At 32.2% G+C, this 23263-nt stretch overlaps 1 protein-coding gene across 47 annotated transcripts in view; it reads right to left on the reverse strand.

The window, feature by feature from the left end:
* The window catches only part of RIMS2 (regulating synaptic membrane exocytosis 2), a 780681-nt gene that overhangs the window by 417995 nt on the left and 339423 nt on the right, over positions 1-23263 (reverse strand). For all 47 annotated transcript variants that reach the window (XM_074267248.1, XM_074267268.1, XM_074267279.1 and 44 more), the window contains one exon: positions 17550-18472. In XM_074267248.1, the coding sequence (XP_074123349.1) occupies positions 17550-18472 (923 nt within the window). The remainder of the gene's footprint in view (positions 1-17549; positions 18473-23263) is intronic.

Genomic DNA, 23263 nt, shown 5'->3' on the forward strand with positions numbered 1-23263 from the left:
GCGATGTTTTCAATGTGGAAAAATTGGGCATCTAAGAGCTCAGTGTAGATTTGGAGATACAGTGAAAAGACAGGGTGAGAGAAGACCTAAAACCCCATGTCCAAAATGCAACAGAGGATTCCATTGGGCATCAGAGTATAGAATAATTCAGGGAAATGGGATGAGGGGCCCAGGTTCAGGGCCCCAGGCAAAAAAGACTTGGGGCATGATGGCAGCTGATGTTACACCCAAAGAACCTTTAGAAGGCCAGGACTCTGATTTAATCAACCAGCAGAAAAGCAATCACATGGAAGAAAGGGATTACCTGATAAGTGAGCCAAAAGGCAATCAGATTGTAAAAATGGATTACACTTGGGGAGAATACAGGCCTTTTAAACCAACAGGGCTGTGTCCAGTGCAAACAACTCCAATGTAATTGCCAGATGATGAGAAGAGATTTAGAAAGTGGTAAATAGAAGGTAATTAGATAGGTTAAATGCCTGGGAGAGAGGGTTTGCTTGTATTTCTTCAGCAGGAAAAGGAATCAGATGGGTGCCAATGAGTCATATTCACCTTGTCCATCAGAGAGAGACAGAAAAAGATAAAGACCTCAAAATAAAGGAGAAGATCTAAGAAACATCTGACACTGAAAGAGCATGGATAATAAGAAGACTGTTAAAGAACTTTAAAAACCAGCAGGAATCATTGGACTTCCTCACGCAAGATGAGAATAATGGACAATGGACTTATGGACATTTATAAATTTTCAATTTATGATTATTTGATTATGTTATATACTTCTAGCATGTGTTATGTTACTATGTTACTATATGCTTATGTAATTTATGTAATTATCTGTAATACTTCCCATATTGATGGATTTATGTTTCAAGGTCATTTATGTAATTATTTGTAATACTTCCCATATTGATGGATTTATGTTTCAAGGTCATGACTGTCCTATGTTCTAAATCAAAAGAAAGGGGGAGATGTTAGGATTACTAAGTGAGAACTGAGGTTGTCTGGACAGTGACAAGGTGAGAATTCAGGTTTTCTGGACAATTACAAGGTGAGAACTCAGGTTGACTTGATAGAGGGGGCAAGCTCATTGGCTGGGGTGGTTCTTCCCAGAAGCCCTTGCATTATCCCACGCCCATTCTCTGGGAGAATAAAAGAGAGGACTCTCAGAGAAAGAAGAAGACTCTCTGAATTGCATCAGGCTTGACGGGGCTCTCTGCAGGAAGGGAAGTCACTTCTTTGGACAAGAGTTAACAGCAACTGCCTGGAGACAACGGTTCGTTACAGGAAGAAGAATCTGTCGGAGAGATTTGAGTAGAAGACACAGCAGATCTCTTCCCAGAGAGAGATCCAGCAGCTTCTGGAGACGACAGCTCGTTACACTTCTCCAGCTCATTTTACAAATGAGGAAACTGAGACATACAGAGATAAATGATTTGCCCAGAATCACACATCTCTAAGGTCAAATTTGAACTCAGGTTTTCCTGACTCTAGGTCTAATGTCTTATGAGTCACCTTGCTGCCCTAAGTAAAAAGATGATGACATGTAAATCCTATTAATGTTTCTCTTACAGATGTTAAATGTCTGTCTCTGTGTCTCTGTTTCTTGGTCTGTCTCTCTCCTTCCTTCCTTTCTTTCCTCTCTTATCTCTCTATTTTGTGTTTTCTTCCTTCCTTCCCCCAATTTTTTCTATCTTCTTTCTTTTAGATTATTAGTTATATAAAAATTAGCTTATATTTACTTGGGTTATACAGAAATATTACTTTGAGGAACATTTATCTGTAGCATAGAATTTTCAAAAGTCAAACTAGAAGCTATGCTAGATTAAGTACATCACATAAGACCTGTCCAAATACAAAAAAAAATTATGAAAGTTTAGATATAATGCTATTTATATAGTTTTTGTTCTATTACTTTCTGCTTTTACATGTCTTCCTTCTCCTACTAGACTGTAAGGACAGGGATTCTATCATATTAATCTATGTATGCTATATGATCATAGATTTTGTATTAGAAGAGAATGTAAAAATGATCAAATACAACTTGATTTTACAGATGACAAAGTTTAAATTTGGAGAAAGTAAAATACCAACAAGCTATATAATTGATAAAAAATAATGTTGGGAATAGGAACACAAAAATGTCATGTTTTTCTGTTTCAATCTATATTTCAATTTTGTTGAAATGTTTTAAATCATGTAAGAAGTGGTAAAGGAACTGTTCTGGTGAATTTAGATCAAATTCATTCTCTTTCTCGTTCTCAATTTTTGTCTCAGCATACTCAGGTAGATGATAGACAGAGAAGCTAGACACATAGATGATAAGACAATATATAAATATATAACATATATATATATCCACATATATATATTTATATATATATACATATATAATATATATAAATAAAATAGATAGATAATTCTAATTGATTATGGGGAATATATTCTCCATGATTGCATGGTGAGAACTTTGCTTCTTATGCCAAAAAACATCATATCATTTTTGCTTTGAATTAATTTGTTCTTTTACTGAATGATAAATGCAAAAAATGCTGACTTGCATATAAAATAAATGCTTTAAATCACTATTGATTAGAGAAATGTAAATTAAAACCACTCTGAGATACCATTTCACACCTATCAGATTGGTTAAGATGATAAGAAAAGAGAAGAAAAGAAAATGATAAATGTTTCAAAGGAGTATGGAAAAACTAGGAAATTAATGCACTGTTGGAGGAGTTGTGAATTGATCCAACCATTCCAGAGATCAATTTGGAACTATGCTGAAAAGGCTACAAGTGTGCATATCTTTTCATCCAACAATACCACTAATAGGTCTGTATTGCAAATAGAACATAAAAAAGATAAAAGAACCCATATGTACCAAAATATTTATAGCAGTTCTTTATGTAGTGGTAAAGAATTAAAAATCAAAGGGATGTCCATCAATTGGGGAATGACTGAAAAAGTTTTCTCTATGAATGTAATGTAATACTATTGTGATACAAGAAATAATGAGCAAGCAAATTTCAGAAAAACCTGGAAAAACTTGTGTGAAGTGATACTGAAGGAAATGGGCAAAATCAGGAGAATATTGTACACAATAACAATGTGACTGTGTGATGATCAACTATGATAGGCTTAGCTGTTCTCAGCAATATAGTGATCCGAGACTATTCCAAAAGGCTTGTGATGGAAAATGCCACCCATATCTACAGGAAGAACTACAGTGTGAATGCAGATAAAAGCACACTATTTTCACTTTTTAATTTTTTTTTGCTTTTCTTTCTCACGGTTTCCCCCCTTTGTTCTGATTTTTCTTTCAAAAGATGATTAATGTGGAGATATATTTGAAATGATTACATAACATAACAGATTGCTGTTTTGGGAAGGAAATGATGGAGGGAGAGAAGGAAAAAAATTAGAACCCCAAATCTTACAAAAATAAAAGTTATAAACTATCTTTACATGTAATTGGAAAAATAAAGTACTATTAAATTGAAAATAAAAATGCTGATTTCTGAATTACTTCAAATCTAGGATAGATTTCTCAAAGTCCATGAGTAAGGGAGACTCCAGAAGTTGCAATTATATAAATGTGACATTTTCTTTCTTCCTTTGGTGGAGGTCAGGAGTTTAGCTATAAAGTTCTCAATAGCATTTGAACTAAATTATATTTCCTTAAATAATTACAAATCTGTCATACTTTGAAATATAATAACAGAATTGCAAAGTTGGAAGGAATCTTAGACATTAGTCCTTATGAATCATATATTTCATCTCTGACATTCTTAATAAATGGTCATCTAGTCTTTGTCTAAAGACCTTTAAACACAGTGAATTTACTATTTCTAGAGAAAGATTATTTTCATTTTTGCTCTGTTCTAATTGTTATAAACCACTTGGGCAGATTTAATTGAAGGATCAAATCATATTTGAGCTAATATGCTAAATTTCCACCTACAAGCAGATGCTTAACTATTTTGCCCAAAATGAACAGAACTATATTTTTGCCAAAAGCAATAATTATCAATTCTAAAATAAGTTAAATGCAGTAAAACCATAAAAAGCACTTTCTTTATTAACATTTATAAATCTTCTTTCATAAATTAACATTCAGACAGTTTAACCTTAATTATTTTATATTTTATTAATGGATTTTCAATCATAAACCTGCTTCAAACCACATATTATTAGAATGATAGTATGTCTCCAAGAAGAAAGCTTTTCCCTCCCAACAAAATACTAATAGGTTGATTCAATAATCCTGGAAAACAAATAGCATATTCATGCATTTCCATTCATAAAGTTTTAATGATTACATCATGAGTTTTCTATTCAATTGTAAAACTCATAGAGTAATGCACTCATTGTAATGATTATTTAACATGAAAATTTTTTTTATTTTCTTGAGATAAACATTAAAAAAGCATTATTTAGCTAAATATTAGCCTAAAAACCCTATAATATCTCCCTGTTTCAATTTATGTTGAACAACTTAATAAGTGACTCAATCATTTAGAGAATTAGACCTGGTCAATAGAGGGCACATGAAGGAAGAGAGAATCTTTACATAAGAAATCACAAAATCTGAATTTGAGCTTTGTCATTTGTATTTATTAGGTCTTGAGCAAATCACTTATTCTCTAGGATCCTCAATTTGCTCATCTCTAAAATGAGGACAACTGGACTTTTAAACCTTAAATCTGTGATCCCCTGATCCCTTATTAGTATTCAGTAATGTAGAACTCTTCATGATTCCATATAGGGTTTTCTTTCCAAAGGTACTGTTGTGGTTAGTCATTTCCTTCTTCAGTTCATTTTATATATGAGTAAATTGAGATAGAGTTTAAGTGACTTCTCCAGGGTCACACAGCTTTTGTCTTAGATCAGATGTGAACTCAGGAAGAAAATCTTCCTAACTCCAATTTGACATTCTATCCATTGCATCATCTAGCTAGCTACCACCATTCCTATGATCCTAAAAGTATCTAAGTAAGAAATCCATGCTAGAGGCAAAAAAATTATAAAAGTACAAATGAATTAGTTCTTAATATATTAAATGGAAAAGATTCTTAAAGGATGGTAAACATCCTGATTATATGTTTTATCAAACCAAAAAAAAAAAAAAGGGGGGGGGCAATAATATACATTAAGGATAATTGATCTGCATGCTTTCTTTCTCATCTATGTAAATTTATTAGGAAGGACATTTCATAAAGCATGAATGAGTGTTTGCCTACATCTAGCCTAAGTCTTTTTCATCATGTGAGAACAGCAAGAAATGTACCAAAATGAGTACAGGAAGAAAGAGAGAAGAAAGTAGAGAAATTCACAAGAAAAAGCTTACAGGGAAAAAATTGTAAAGAAACTAAAGGAATGAGAAACAAAAAAGAGAAACTAATTAAATAAATATTGTGGATTAAGAGAGGAGAAATCTCTACAACACTTCAACAATATTTCAACCTGACTCTTTCTCCTCCTAGGAATGAGAACTAGATAATTCCAGGTACTCGTTGTCCAATTCTTTGTGACCCTATTTGAGATTTTCTTGACAAAGATACAGAAGTGGTTTGCCACTTCCTTCTACAGCACATCTTACAGATGAGAAAATTGAGGTAAACATAGTTAAGTGACTTTCCCAGGGTCACACAACTAATAAGTGTTTGAGGCCAGATTTGAACTTAGAAAAATGACTCCTGGCTCTAGGTCTGGTACTCTATGCACAGCACCACTTAACTGCTCAATTTGGAAACAAAATTTGAATGCAAAGCTACAAATGTAATATAGTTGTGGGAGAGAACAGTCAGATGATAACCTGATCTGTCATTGGGAACAGATTTTTATTATTGGAGACTAAGATTATGCTGGGGGTTTTTTTAGATTGCTATATCATATTAATCATTCATATTGCACTAGTAGTGTATAGGACACCCCTCATAACATTTTCGAGATGAATTAATCTGTATTTATACCTCTGCCATGTTAAATTAGGACCTAAAAGAATCAGTATCAAATGTGTAAGATTTTACCCTAAATTTCATTTTAGTAGATTTATTCAATGTTAGTAGTAGAGATTTTTTAGACATTAATACTGTTATTTAACTATCTAGGACTTGAAAGAGAAGTAATACAATTTAAGGTAATGCAATTTTTCTAAAACATAAACAGGATTTACTTAACTGCAACAATAAAACAGTTTTTTATAAAAATAAAGAAATAAATTATTATACTGTTATTTCATATTTACATAAAATCTAAGTTAGACCATACACAATTTTAAAGAAATAAAATCACTAAGTATATTTATAGGATTAGACAAATAATAAAATTCATAAGAAATAAAAGACCAAGAATGTTAATTGAAATAATCAAAATGATAAAAATAAAGGCATTTGCCCTTAACCAAACTTCAAATTATATTACAAAGCAGTAATTATCAAATCTATCTGGCACTGGAGTAAAGTAGACTTTGAAATCAATTAGAGAAGACAAAACAAAAATCAAAGATGTATATAAGTATAGTATATTCCATAGGCCACAAAGCATGAACAACTAGGAAAGAGACTTTAGCAAAAAAGAAGTTCTAGGAAAACTAGAAAACTGTGAGATAGACTATACAAATAGTCCAGATTCTTACAGTATATTCTGAATGCAATAAATTATAAATAGTTAATTTTATAAAGTAATATCATAACATGATTAAACATAATAAAAGTTTATATTTTTGCAACTGTGAAGAATTCATTACAAAACAAAAGAAATAATAAAAGACAAAGTATGCCACTAAAATTGTACAAAACTAACAAGTTGTTGCATACAAAAAAAATGCAAACAGCTAAAACAATCTATGGAATAGGAAAGAAAAAATTTTACATATCTTACTAAAAATCTGGAATCCAAAATCTATTAAGAAGAACAATTTCAAAGACAAATAAGAGTCATGAAAAAAAGTTTCATAAAAAAGTACATAAACCATTAACAACCTTCAGAAAGTATTCAAAAAATCCATAAACACCCAAGAAATATAAATTAAGACAACAAATTAAGTACTTATTATGTGCCAAATATTATATTTAGCACTGGAAATGTGTTTTTAAAAGAAAATCTCCTCTATCAAGGTACTTATATTTTAGTTGGAAGAATTGATACATATAGTTAAGGTTCAGCCATAGAAGGAGTGGAAGATTCCAGTGGGTCTAATGATTTAGATGCAAAGTGGATGGCAAAACTGAGAGTTCCTTGGGGTACACTAACAAGTCAGATTGTAATGCCTGGAGAACTTGAGGATATAGTGGCAATACAGATGGCAAAGCCCAGTGAAGCTTTAAAAATCATGTCAGGGCAGATGGCAAAGTCTGGCGGTTCTCCATCTTAACAGAAGGATTAGTATTAATGACTTTCTGTTCATCAAAGTGGTCTGAGCAGCCATGTCTACCCAGTAAGATAGGGGTATAGTGGAAGACCTAAGAGTGTCCTGACCTACCAGTAATGGAAAGAAAAGAATGGACTTGAGGTTTAGAGATAAATAGAGATTCTGAATTGATGTGGAGAGACTTCATCATATAGCTGGACCTTCTGATGGTTCTGAATTGGCCAAGTTATGGAAAGAAGTCACACTGATGAGTTATTTTTTTAAAATCTGATCTATGAATGTAATGAAATAACATTACACTATAAAGAATGTAAAGAATTCAAAGAAACATTAGTAGATGTGTATATATTTGTAACCTCAGAGCCTTCCTAATATAACAAATACTAATTTATGAATAAATAAGCAATTTGGCTAATAGATATCTGTTGTATGAATGAATGAATGAATGTCCTTCTTAAAGTCCACATAATTTCCTATAGATAATGTTTGCTCAAATCCTCTTATTCATAGGTAGCATTGAATTAATTATAAATGCAGTAAATTCTAGTATATTTTACCACCACTTCAGTGAAATTTATAACCACAATGAAAAAGTAATCCTTCAGTACTTTAGTATTCTCTCCCTCCCAAAATATCCTGTATTTAACTGCTTTGTATATACCAGTATTCATTAAGTTTATATATAGTGTGCATAAAATTTAACATATGTATTTATATCATATGTTGATAGACTGTGTGTATATATGTATTAACTTTACATATATTATATATAAAGTTAAACATATGTAAATATTATGCTATGTATTTTCATATATGCACATTATCTCTACCATTATAATGTAAACTCATTGCAAGTAGGAAGTGCTTCATTCTTTTTTATTCTTTCACCCGTCTTTGTACTATACAAAATGGGAACTTAATAAGTACCTATTAAATGAAAGATCATTACTCAATCATGATTTCTCACCCTGTGAAATTCTTGACTGAGTTCCTATGTAGATTCCTTATAGATGGTCTAGTCAAAGCACTACAGGCCTTCTTCTAGGTGCTTTTAAATTTTGAGTATCTATAATTCATTGTAATCCTATATCAATAATATATATGCTAAATGATATATTTTATATTACTTCTTGAATGTCAGTAATCTTTGGAAATATGGTACAGTTTTAATTGCATCCATGATTCATTTCTTCACTGCCTTTTGGGGTTACCTATACCTTTGATTTCTTACAGATTATGAACTCTTCCAGATGCTTCTATTTGTATATGATATTTTACTTAGTGTATCATATGAGATATTACAGATTTTTCACAGTAAAATGTATAACAAACTATACAGACATCACTAAAAACAATTTATTAAGTTCTTTCTATAAGCCAGGCACTGTGCTAAGCACTGCTAATACAACTGCAAACAAAAATGAACAACATTCATGCTCTTAAGGAGCTAATATTTTAATGGGAGAAACAATACAAAAAAGAACTAAAAATATAATTTAAAAATGGAAATGTCATTAAAGAAGCTACATTACTATTTGCTAAGCTGCCATGCTTTAGCAACAATGGGACCATGGTAAAATGAAGGAGAAAGAGCCTATGCAGGGACAAAGTGAAAAGAGTTCAAGAAGAGTAAAGAGAAAAGCCAAGAAAGAAATCACATATGGCTGGCCTAAAGAATTTCCTAAATATGGAGGTTTTAGTATAAATAGACCAATCAGAGGAAGGAACCACTGGGCACAGTAAATTTGCAAGCTGAGAGGATCAGGAGAAGAAAAACAGAAAAAAAAAAAAACTAATATGAAAGCCTACTGATTAGTTTGTAACAAGCAATTAAAAAGTTTTTCCATTGAGTTAGTACATTAGCACAGGTATTTGGAATAGGCATTGTAGATAGATGATGGGTTGGGTTCAAAATTGAAAAAGAGGAATAAAGCAGGCTGGATTGCATTTAGGAAATACAAAGTATTTTTAATTCTAAAAAATTTGCTCCTTAGTATAAAAACATATTCTATAAAAATACAAATGTTCTCTATTAATGTTGTATGGTTTTGAATATTGAAAGTCCAGTCTCTGAAGAAGTAAATTTGTAACAAGACAAAGTGGATAGAAAATACATATTACAAAAAAAAAAAAAAAGAAAGAAAGAAAATACATATTACATCAAATGTGTTCATTGAGATGTAGCTTGGAATAGATTAATTAAAATTAATTTAATATATTCAAAGCACTGTGTTAAATGTTGGGGATATAAATTATAAAACAAGATTCTGTTCTCAAAGAATTCATATTCTAAAAATGGAAGATAATATGTAGAAAAGGTTTTAACTACAAATCAAGTGAAAAGATCCCATCTTTCCTATTGTATAACAGCAAAGAAAATGGGAATACAGTTTTTTCTGTCATTTCCACTAATAAAATCCTTTAGTTCATGATGTTGAACCATTTGACAATTCCAAAGACTTTAGTAAAAGAATGGTCTAGGAAGGAAAATGAGTATGTATAATAGAAAACTATTGCAATGATGAATATCAAGATTCCATTATAGTCATACATCATAATGCTATAGCTATATATTTCCACAGGGAAGCAGATAATACAGTAGAAGGGGTGTTGGATTTGGACTCAGAATACCTGAGTATTCTTTCATTTAATATCTGTTATTCCACACATATAATTTTAATTCTTCCTAGTCTCAGTTTTCTCATTTTTAAAATGATATTAGAAGTTGGATCAAATTATCTTTTGATCCTTTCTGGATGGCCTCATATTGAGTATGAGTAGGAGGAAGAGCTTTAATTCTTAAAAGAAGCTTCTTTTTTTCATTTAGACCCCCTCATGTTACTGCAATATATGCATATCTGACTCCATGATCATTGTGATATTATTTAGGGATACTATTGTAAAATAGGGGGGGAAATCCATAAATGTGGAATAAGAGACTATTATTGTTGTTCAATCATGTCTGACTCTTTGTGACCCCTGCACCATGCTGTCCAAGGAATGTTTTTAAGAAAGACACTGGAGTGGTTTGTCATTTCATTTTCCAGTGGATTAAAGTAAATACAGGCTAAGTGACTTGCCTGATGTCATTCAGCTAATGAGTATCTAAGGCTGGATCTGAACACAGATCTTCCTGACTCCAGACTCAGCACCCTATCCACTGAGTCATCTAGTTTTCCCTGTAATTAGAATACTAGATTTAAACCCTGATTTCTTATTTCTTGTGTGATCTTAGCCAGGCTACTCCATTCCTCTAGGATTGAGTAACTTCACCTGCAAAATGATTGCATTGAAACAGATTATTTCTAAGGTCCTTTCCATCACTAAATCTCTAATGCTATAGTGGAGAATCACAGGACCCCACTTACTCAAAAGGATTTATGCAATAACATAAAAGGCATAGTGGATATATACACTCTTTTTCGCTTATATTTTCAAAGAAGTGATATAAAAGACATAGATGAAGATATTTATGACAATAAAATGAGGGGAGTAGAGGTATTGAGAGTAAATATGAGAAACAGATGGGCATTGATTAGAACCCTAGCAGAAGATGTTTGAGAGACAATGAATAATCATTGTAATGGAAAAAGATCTTAATAAATTTAAAGTCTATCAGTTGAAGAATAGCTACATAGATGAAATCATGGATTTTTTAAAACATCAAAGTATTTAAATGAAAGTTAATCTATGTTTCTCCAATATCCATTTCCTTGGATATTTTCTGGATTCCTCCAATCCATTTTCTTGTCATTTTATTGCTTTCCAGCTTCTTCAAACACCACTAAATATCACTAAAATTCTTTCATTAATTCCTCCATTTACTTAGTGTTTGTGGAATGGTATAATTCACCACGTTTATATTTAAGGACTATTTCCAGTGACTTCATTAATTAAAAATAACATGAAATTTTAAATAGAAGCAAGGAGATAGTCAATTTTTCATGTAGATTATCAGACATTATTACCTAGATTTGGGAATAAATACAGAAGATCTCTTTTGATTTCTTTCAAGTCCAGGAATTATGGCTAAATAAAACCAGGCAAACAGCTCCAACCTTATTTGCTCAGTAAAGGAAAGAGAAGAAGCAGGGGGAGAGCCAGATAGTTAAGGATTATTCAAAAGGAAGAAATCACTTTGTTAAATTGTTTATTATTGCAATCATCAAAGTTTAAGAAGGCACATCATATCTTAACCTATTTTTTTTCCCAGATTTTAAAGTTTTATTACTAGTGTTTTGCCTTTTGGCAAGTGCTCTATTTTGTGTTAAAGAACCTCAGAAAATCGTGATCTTTTAAATTGCAAAGGGACTTTAGAGAATCTTTTCTAAACTTTATTACAATATTCTTTCACTGATCCTACACAAAGCATACAACCTAATTCTAACAATTTTAGTCTAAAATTTACCTGAAGCATGAAAGTCTGGCAAATGGTCATGTGGCATTTGAACATTCCTATATTTCTTACTCTTTGTCAATTTTAGAGATCTCTAACTTCCCTTTTCATTCTTACCAGCCCCCATAAGAACAAAAAAAAAAAAAAAAAGAAAGAAAGAAAAAGGCTTAAAAAAACCTTACATTACTTTTGAAACTTTGACAATCAAATTAAGCATTGTGAAGTGCATTGCTTCATAGAGACAAATTGCTTCCAATTTTTGCCTCCTACTGACACTCAGATAAAGAATTATTCATTCTCATTATGGTAGCACTTAGAGACAAAAATAAAAGATTTTTCCATTATACAAGAAGCAACATCTGTTATTAATTTTGAAATCTTTTGGCAGTTGCTTGTTATTTTCAATGTTGATTTAAGCCTGCCTGCATTTCTTTTCTTGAAAGTTTGAAATGAATTAAATAAAAGAATGATCAAATGTCACCCAGATTTTCACTTCACTTAGGTAATCCTAAATCACATGATACTGAGACTTATTTCTGATTTCCATAAATCTCCAGTGGTAAGTGAAGATACACATAACACATAGAAACAATTATTATGCACATGTGAGATTCCAACATTTAGGTAATGCTATGAAATTCATATACTAATAAGAAAAATAATTCCATATACTGTAAATAATGTTGTCAAAGAAAGTAACTGCTTAAATTTTCACTTTAATCAACAATGAAAAAATATCCTAATTGGACTTAACATGAAACACAAGTTGAAGAAGAGAAATACAGTTAAAGAATGTTGAAAGGGTGAATAATTACTTGAAAAGGAAAGGACCAAAAACAAATGTCATTTCATTCCTATTCAACTCATGAACACAAATAATAAGGTAATAAAACTTCAATTTAAAAAAAAAATCAATTGATTGTTTTTGTGAAAATGTAATTCTGAAATTTAACACTGATAAAAATAGGTTAATTGTTTAAAAACTCAAGATACATAAAAATCAAGAAAATATAAATATTCTTAAGGTTTTAAAGTATTAATAACTAAGATTGCAAATGACTGATCATTTAGGAGACTTAAAAAGGAAATAATAAAATAGAATTTAGAAAATGTTTCTAATTTGAGTGAAAGGCACAAAATTTTAAAATAAGGCAAATAAATATACTTTCATCTTTGTATCACTGAAGTCTAACATTTTCTTAATAGATAGTAGTTGCTTGATAAATTTTTCTTTATTTGAACAGAATAACTGGAAAACATGAGAATCTATTGGTAGTCATTCAGAAAAATATGAGATACTGAGAAGAAATCGATAATGTTTTGGAATGACTACAATATAATGGAACAAATTAATTTATTTGAATGAAATTTATGCAGATAAGAAGGAGGGAAGAATATAATTTCTGTCTCTCTCCTCTGATGCCCATAGCAATTCTGCATTGCTCTCATGGCTCTTACAATACCAATAGTTTGAATATTCATTGAAGCATACATTTAGCATTGGAAAGGACATTAAAAGTTGTTTAGTCCAACCTTTTCCTTTTAAAAATAAAAAAATGGGGGTCTTGAAAGGATACATGATTTGTCTGTTATCATTTTTGAATCATCCATGGTGCCTAACATTGTCCCTCTGACATATTGGTCAATAAATATTTATGAAATGAATGTTGAATAAGTGGCTATATTGGTTGGTTCTAGATGAGTGACTTATTTCTATTTTTCATTCCCTAAAATCCTAACTTTAATACAACAATAAGTTCAGTTCTCAGAGTGATGAGCACTATGCAATTATTCTGATAAATATAGATTATTTTTCTCAAAAAATTCCTAAAGATTTTTCAGGGAGCTACTGGGTTTCATAAAGCAGAATATGGAAAATATTTCTAGAATAAATACATAATTCAGGTTCTATTTTGTAGTTTAGGAAATAGAAAGCCACTCAAACAGGAATTCAAATTCTGCTTTTCACACATACTGGCAGTGTGACACAGTACAAAGCTCTTCATCTTTCAGTATTCCCAGGTAACTCACTAAAACTATAAGTTTCAGGGAAAGTGTTAACCTGCATTGGGAAAGGCAGTTTTCTTAACTAAAAGTTCCAGGTTCAGTTTGGAAAAGACCTTGCTAGTGATATATAACTCACTGATGATCATACCTAAATTATTTTATCAGCATTGCATCAGCTTTAAGAATACATGCTAAGACTAAAAGCAACTTATTTGTTTTTATCATTAAAATTCATTAAGGAAAATAGAAATGTATTTTCTATCCTATAAAATACAGAATAGGATGCTACGCATCATACCTAAGAAAGCCAAAAGGAATTCAAATGACCACCAGATTGGAATTAAGTCCACACAGTGCAGTTGTCTATCAATAGATGAATAAAACAATGATGGGAAAAAATCAACTATATTAACTACAACAAGAAGAATGTGTCCCAAGATACAAAGACAGCAAGAAAAAAAATGAAAATTAAGCTGAATGTGAATCAGCAATAGAATGCTGTTATATAAAAATGGACATGAAATGGGGATATCTAAACTGGATTATGCCATGAAAAAGGCTGGAAATAATCCTTCTATATTTGGCCTTTGCTGATGCTATCTTCAGTAGTAAAGCACAGTGGCCAGCTCTGCTTTGCATATTTTTAAAGGATTTTGAGAACAAAAAGATAGGACATATAAGAAGAATATAAATTATATTCTTGCAAGGGAAATTTTTTAAAAATGAAGTTACTTATCCTGGAGAAGTTAAAGCTACCAGGATAGCTTTCTGTAAGTGCATAGTGAATATCAAAAGAAGAATGTCCCTGTCTTATTCTCTAACTTAATAAAGTCAGAAATGGGCTAAAGGGGCACCAAAAGAAAATTTGGTTAAATATAATCAATTAAGTAATTACTTATCAAGCTCTAAACCATATGCCCAGTGCTGTTTTGGATCATTCCACTATAAGGAATGAAATAATCCCTACTCACAAGAAGCATACATTCTAATGAGGGAGGATAAATTTATGCCATATAAATATAAAGTGAATAAATGAAAATATCTCAGAAAAAAAGTGGGACGAAGACATAGATCTAGAAGTTATCTGCATAAAAAGAGCAGTTAAACACATTGGACCTAATCGTTATTGAATGAATAAAGGGAGAAGAGAAGGCCTAGGATAAAAACTTGGGGAATTCTCACAAGTAAGGAGAATGGTATATACTATGATCAGCAAAGGAATATGGGAATAGGTCAGATAAGTAAATAGAGAGCCAGGATACAATAGTCAAAAAGCAAAGAGAATGGGACTATCCAGGATGCTGGAGTGATCAACAGAGTCAAATACAGGAAACAAGTTTAAAGGAATGATGATTAAAGAACTTCTGAACTATAGGTATGATGAACACTGAAACATACCAACAAGTTTGGCTATGAAATCACATCCTTTATAACTTTATTAAAGTAGGATATCTGCCCTTCCAGGGACACAAGAACTCAGACTATTTAATTACTTAATTAAAACTGCTCTCCAAAATTACCAATTATCTTTTGATTGTCAAATTTAATAGCCTCTTATCAAGTTTTTCTCAATTTTCCTGCCTCTCTGGAACACTTGATCTTGTCACCCATCTTCTTGATGTTCTCTCCTAAGTTTTGGTGACAATATTCTCTCTGATTCTATTACGCTAGTATGTCCTCAACATCCTCTGCTGGATTTTATTCCAGATTATGTCACTAAATGTGGATGTCCCCTAAAGCTCTGCTCTGGGCCTTTGTCTTTCTTCCCTCACTCCCATATATTAATTTATTTTCTTTATTCAAATGATTCCCAGATCTATATATCTAGCCCTTATCCCTTTCCTGAGCTCCAATTTCATAGCACTAACTGCCTTTCTTATATTTCAATTGGATTTTCATCAACATTTCAAACTCAATATGTCTAAAAGAGAACTCATTTCCTTTCCTTCAAACTATCTCCTCTTCCTCTTTTCCCTATTATGTTTAAAGGCACCACTGTCTTTCCAAATACCTAGGCTGACAACAATAATGTCATCCCTGAATCCTCCCTCTCACTCACTTCATATACTCAGTCTGTGAGCCAATCTTATTTCTACTTTGACATCTTTCATATACAATCCCTTCTCTAGATTAATACAGCCACTGTTTATGAGATTTTCCTTCATTTACACTGTCTATACCTTGAATATACTGATTAATTTGTATGTTGTCTCCTTTAGAATCTGAGCTTCTAAAAGATAGAGAATTTTTGTTCAATTCTTTTTTATATCCTCTGTGCCCCTTCACAAGGTACCTAGTCCTTATAAATGTCTGTCAACTTACTATTCTTGCCAGATCATCTGAGAAATCCATGTCATATTTACCATCTTAATGAGAAGTGGGGATATAGGCAATTTCAGTATTGTAACATGGACACTTCTGTCCAATAGGGAGGGGTTACTTTACTTGGTTTTCTTTTCAAAGTAAAATTACACAGTGTAGTTGGTTGCACATGTAGGAGAGCATGACAATGCTGTAAGTGAATAACTGAAAGATTCAGGTAAAAAAAGACAAAGATCATGGAATCATAGATCTAGATGTAAAAGGAAACTCAGAGCCCATCTATTCCAATTACCTCATTTTACATGTTCAAGACATGTTGAATAACTTTCCCAAAGTCATATATGAAATAAAAGTCAGAGATGGATTGTGCATCAGATTCCTCTGACTCCAAAATCGGGGCTCTTTTCACTATACCACACTGCCTTTAAGAACATCCATTTTGCATTTCTTAAGAATAAGGCTAAGGAATTCAGAAACTGTCACGGTCAGAATAGTGCAATGAAAAAACATTCGAATTGTTTTTGTGTTTACATAATATAATGGCAATTTGTAGATGATTTAGTTGCATACAGAAAATAAAATTTACCTGCTCTGACTACCTGGAAAGGTTGTTGTAAGTATTAAATGAGAAAATGAATATAAAAGAGCTTTGAAAATCACAAAACATCATGGAAATACCAAATATAATTTAGAAATGTATTATTATCATTATTATATTATAACCTTTAATTTTTCTCTAATTTATATGTATGCATTTTATTATATGCTCAGCAACAAATGACCAAGTCTACAAAATAGTTTAGCCAAAAATTTTTTTTCATGAATTTTATGTGATAAGAAGGTATTAGTTCCAGAAGAAATCTAAGGGATGGGCAAGTCTTTGAGGAAGCACCCTATTAACTTGCCTCATCCTCCATATATCTTTACATTTAAACTTTCCCAGCTAAAGAAGAATCTGATTTTTCTGTTCTTTTTATAGACATATGAGAAACTTTGGGGTTTTGGAGGCACTGCCACTGTTTATGAAACTATTCTGTGATCTAATCATAAGTTGATTACTACAGATGCTGATCTTAATGTCCTTTAACTATAGTATCACTTTAAAATTTAAAAACACAATTAAAATGCAATTAAAATAAGTTTACAGAAGTACACAGTTATGTTAAAGAAGTAAATGGTCAATTACTTGATACAAAGACTGAAGTCAAAGGAATTTCCCTTGACTTTAAACATTACAACATACATATTTTAACAATCAATACTTTCATATGACTTGAAATGTTTTTCACCAAATCAATTTGAACACCTGGTTTTAAAATATACTTTATTTGCATTTTAAGTTCTTAACATTAAGAGAATTCTGACTAGAAATAGCTAATCAATCCACAAATAAAAGTATGAAATTTATTATGTAATCCGTGGGAACACAGATGATTAAAATACAGAACTTACCTTTTTCACTTACACTCTCACTCTCAATCTCAACATCATCACAGCTTGTGTATTCTGGTGTAGAAGCCAATTCCTCTTCTGAGCTACTCAAGGAAACCTGACGCATTTTACCTCCTTTCTTTGTTTTATGAGGCTTTGGTGGCGGAGGTCTTACTGACTCAGACTGATCTGAGCTAAGGGAATCATTCCTTAACATGGTTTCCATTTTTTCACGTTTTGTTTTCCGGACAGCAGAACTGGGATCTAAGTGGTGTGGTTTCCTTAATGAGTCAGTACGCCTCATATCAGGCCTATCAATAGGGATTGGACTCCTCCGGGGGGTAGGAGGGCTGTGATTTGTGGTCCTCTGACGATTAGAACTGGGTCCCTGAGCTTCTCGAGTTCTTTCCATTGAATAAGAGCGCTGGTTTTCCATCACTGCCCTGCGCTCTGATGTGGACCTTTGTCTTGATTGCCGCTCCATTCTTAGCATAGGAATCCTAGAATCTTCGAGCTCTGTATTGGCCAATGAAACATCACTATGCCTTCTCTCATGTCGTGCTCGGGACACTTCAGCATGGATGCGCATTTGTTCTTCATAAGGCTGTGGCTTTACTGGGTAACGAGCCAAATTAGGGTCACTTCGGTAGCGTGCTTGGTATTCCTCCTCTCTCCTTTGCCTTTCATATTCATCCCTATTCTCCACATCCTCATCATCTATATACTCTTGGGAACGTCTACGACTCCTCCTGTTGGAGTCTCTATAATCTATATGTTCAGGTTCTTCAAACAATTGAGGTCCATGATGAGATCTCCTTTCAGCATAATCTGAAGGAGATCTAGGCATTGCACTGTCTGATGTAGCATACTGGGAATATTCTTCTCTTTCTTCCTGTTGATCGTATCTTCTATTCTGTTCCCTGGATATTGATGGGCTCCTTTTCCTAGAGAGTCAAAGAAAATAGAAGATAAGAATAGTGATGGTAGCATATTTTTATGCCATAGTGAATCACAGAGTAGATGTAATATTAAACATCAATTATATATCATTGCAAAAGGCGTTATGCTATATTTTCTAATTAAAATACACATTAATGTGGAAATATATTTTCCATGATTTCACACACATATCCTATGTTAAATTTACTCTCTGAAATGGGGTGGAGGATAAGAGAAAGGAAGTAAAAGAATTTGGAACTCACATTTTTAAAAAAATGAATATTTAAATGTTTTTGTATGTAATTGAGGAAAATATTATTTTAAATAATCACAACAGAAATGTTATAGATATTAATTTTATTTATCTAAAATACTTTTATAACAATTATTGAACAATTTCCTGCTATATAGTGATTATAGTGATTCCATTAATTCTATCATGATAAAGAACTCCATTGGCCAACTGCTTCCACATTTCTATCTACACTGTAGTTGAACCTTCTGTAATGGATTGTGTCTCCCTATTAAAATGTAAGCTATTCCAAAACAAGTCCCTATCACTTAATACAGTGTTTTACACACAGCAAGCAATTAATAAATGTTTTTTCATTCATTAATTTATGAGCTTCCTTCTATAAATTCCTACTAAATAATTTGGAAACACTAGATTAAGGCCTACCTTGTATAAATATTTAATTCTGGCCTTACTAAGAATTCCTATAACATTGAAATTACAAAATAAAACCAAAATCTTGCATACCTGAGTAGATTATCAAGTTCTAGAAAGCAAAAATTTTAGCTTTGACTTCTTTGTACTCAAGTGATATAGCAAATCATATCTACTGAAGACTTAAAAATGCTAGTTGTAAGCCTATTCAACGTCATAAATGAGAATATGACTTTTTAAAAATAACATTATATGACTTTCTATTGTATTTCTGGGTATTATTGCCTTTCTTCATGTATAAAACTGAGCATATTGCTTTTCCTTTATAAAACTGATCTTCTTTATAGCCTCTCTATTTCTAATAGTCACACCAACATTGCTAATGTCGGAAACTTTGGACTTATCATTAATGCTCCTATTTCCCTGCACATCTCAAATTGAAGTTATTTACCAAGTTCTGTCAATTCTATTTTGGCAGCATGTCTCCCGTCTGTTCTCTCTTCTCTAGTCCCATTACCATAATCCTAATATAAGCTCTCTGTCACCCAGGCTCTCCATCCTATTCATCTTTCATATTGCTATCAGACTTAACTTCCATACATGCAAATCTGATCCTGTCACTCATCTGCCCAAAATATCAAGTGGTTCCCTGTTGTCCAATAAGTAGAATTTAAATTCCTGTTGTCTGGAACCAAGGTTATTCAAAACCTGGCATTATCCCATTTTCCCAGACTTTTCTTATAATACTCTCTTCTATATACTCCTTGTTCTAGCGAAACAGTTTTACTCTGTGCCTTTGTTAACATTTCCTTAGTCTAATTTTCTCTATGCCTTTGTTCACATTGTTCAATTTTGTAAACTTCTATGAAGCTCCTACTACAGACAAGACATTGTACTAGGTCATGCAAAGACAAAAACAAAATAGTCCCAGATTTAGAGAGTTTGCTTATCTCTATCTATTTGTGGAATGTCCTTCCTCTCTTCTCAGTTAAATTCTTATATACTATTTTTTCAAGTCAAATATCCCCTTCTCCATGAAATCTTTTCACATAATCTATTCTTAAGAAAAATCATTCCTTAAGATATCTTAAGTATTTATCAGTAAAAGGAGTTCATTAGGAGTCCAATCTTTGAAGCGTTCTGTTTTGTTCAATATGTTTGTTAATAACATGGATGAAGGCACACATAAAATTTATCATTGTATATTATTGCCATTTGTATATGTGTCCTTTTTTCCCAATTAGACTATAAACTCTAATAAGAGAAGGTGTTTTGATTTATCTAAAATTTAACTGTTTCTTAGATTCTCTTCATTTGGTACTTTGAATGTATTCATTTATTCAATAAAGATTTATCTAGGGCTTATTATATACACTGTAGACTAAATAACAATTTGTTAAATTAAACTGAATTGTATTTCTTTAAACTAAAAATGAATTATCAAGATAAGAATCTACAATTTAGTGATCCTTAATATTATAAGCATAATATCCATAAAAAAGAAAAAAGAAGATGAAAAAAACAAAATTGTATTAGATACTATGGTTACAGAAAATTTAGAGTAGAATGAAGTTTTTAGGCATTTTTCTAGTCAAAATTTTAAAAGCATGATTTTATTTTATAATTTTAAAAATTGCATCTTCAGAGAAAACAATATGAATTTTTGCTCTCTTAGGCACCAGATAGTCTTCCTATTCTTGGCACAATTAATCAGTAAACACTAATTAGACACTTACCACATGCTAGGCACAGTAATACATTTGGTATATGAAGATAAAAAAAATTCCATTATTCAGAATTTTTCTCAATAAGCTTATGTTTTATTGAATGAAATAGTACATACTGTTTTAGTTCATAACCTATCATCCTTCACCTGGACTATTGAAATTCCTTCCTAATTAATGTCTTTGCTTTAAGCCTTTCCCTATTCTAACCAATGTTTTACCCAGCTACCAAAAATGCATTTGCAAATTGGATCACATCATTTCCTTACTCAATAAGAACTAGTCCTTCGTTTTTCCTCTAGGACAAATTATAATAAGTTTCTGTAACTTAGAAACCTGTTCATAATTTGGTACCAAACTTCCTTTGCAGTCTCATTATCTCATGCTCCCTTCCCATACTCTTTAATCTCACCTAACTGGCCTCTCTTCTTCTCATATTTGGCAAATATGTGCCAAATTGTATTGAACTAGAATAGTAGCTGTGTGCCTTTCCTGGGCCTTTGTATTGATCAAAAATAGTAGCTGTGTGAACAGAGAACAGTTGTTAGATGGTAGAGATGATGTTTTTGTAGAAACTGTAAAATTAGGAAGAATGGTGAGTTAAATATAACACAGGTTATAAGGTTCTGACACCAGAAGAATAGTGATGCTCTCAATAGAAATAAGGAAGCTTGGTAGAGAAGGGGATTTACAGGGGGAAATGATGAATTCTGTTTTAGACATGCTGAATTTAAGATGTTTTCAGAACAACCAGAATGGAATATACAAGTCAACTTAGTAGTATGGGACTTGAGCTCGTAAAAGTTATTGGGACTATATTGGGACTCATTGGGAATATATATCTATATATCTATCTATATCTATCTACACACACACACACACAGACATATATATGTATATATAAATCAGATAGGAATCAGTTGCCTAGAAATGATAGTTAAACAGACAGTAACTAGGGTAGCCAAAAGATAGTGAAGAAAGAAAAGGGAAGCAGGTCTAGCATTGAGCCTTGGGATGCATTCATAGAGTGAGAGTGCAATATGGACAATGAGTTACAAGATGAGATTGAGAAACTGAAGCCAAAAGAAAGTTTTGGCAATTAAGATAACTTTGGAGAGAATTTAATGCTGAAGACAGAAGTCTGAGTGCAAAGGATTGGGAAATGATTTGAAATACGGGAATATGAGCTATTTGTGGATGGATTTTTTTTCTAGGAGTTTGGCTGAGAAAGGGATGAAAGATAGAATGATAGCTTAAGGCAGTGGTACAGTGCAGTGTGAATTTTTAAGAAGGAAAGAGACTTGAGCATGTTTGTAGGCAGCAGGGAATGAGCAATTACAAAGAAGATGAAGATGATGATGTGGGGGTAGGGCAGCAGTAGAAAGAGGAGAGGAAAAGAAAGGAGAATGATTGAAGTCCTACAGATGACTGAAAAATAGTATTCTTACTAGATCTGGTCAGAAAACTGAGCTTCAAGTCCTTCAGGTACCACTTAAGCAAATAATTTAACCTGGATGATGTTAATTTACTCAAATGTAAAACAAAATGGTAGAAAGATGTGATTTTCCTTTTTTCTTTATATATGCCTTGTCTAGAACAGTAAAGTGTACATACAAAAAAGGAAATATTTATGATTTTGTTAGCTCAGGGAACTTCCAGTATAGGAAAACCCTTCATCTAGCTCAGAACTCATTTATAACTCTAGCTTGAAGAGGACAAGCATTTATTCAAGACCCACCATGTGCCAGGCCTAGTGCTGAACACTTTATGAATATAGTTTCACTAGATCCTCACAATAACTCCAGAATGTAAGTGCTATTTTTATCCCCATTTTACATTCAACAAAGGTGAAGTGATTTGCCCAAGCAAATCATATATGAGGCTGGATTTGAACTTAGAGCTTCCTGATTTCAAGACCAGTGTTTTATTCATTATGGGCCGTTATGTCCTCAATGGGTCTGTGTTTCCCATCATTCCACCAACATTCTAATATGAATACTGGGACAGGAATGGCTGGCAGAATGTCTTCATCAGTCCAAAAACAGACTGGACATGATGGGGTGAAACAGAGCTTCTAAAGTTCTAAATAAACCCAGTAGAAAATTCAGCATGGGTAAGGATAACTTCATGAGCACCTTCTCCCAAAAAAGGAAAGGATTCTAATAAATACAAACTATGTACTTACTCTTTTGTCCCATCAAGTACTCTGAGCCCATTTTCCCATGAACTTAATATATGTACTTGGCAGTGGGAGAGTGTCTCATTAAACTTTTGGAGGAATTCTCTATAACAATGTGTGTACATTATCATCTCAGTAAATGCTCTACTCTAAAAGCTACTTAACTTTAACAAACTAATTATATCCACTAATATTAATGGTGAAGGGAAGCACACTGTTGAAGATT

The sequence above is a fragment of the Sminthopsis crassicaudata genome, chromosome 1, assembly GCF_048593235.1.
Source record: "Sminthopsis crassicaudata isolate SCR6 chromosome 1, ASM4859323v1, whole genome shotgun sequence".
Lineage (NCBI taxonomy): Eukaryota > Metazoa > Chordata > Mammalia > Dasyuromorphia > Dasyuridae > Sminthopsis > Sminthopsis crassicaudata.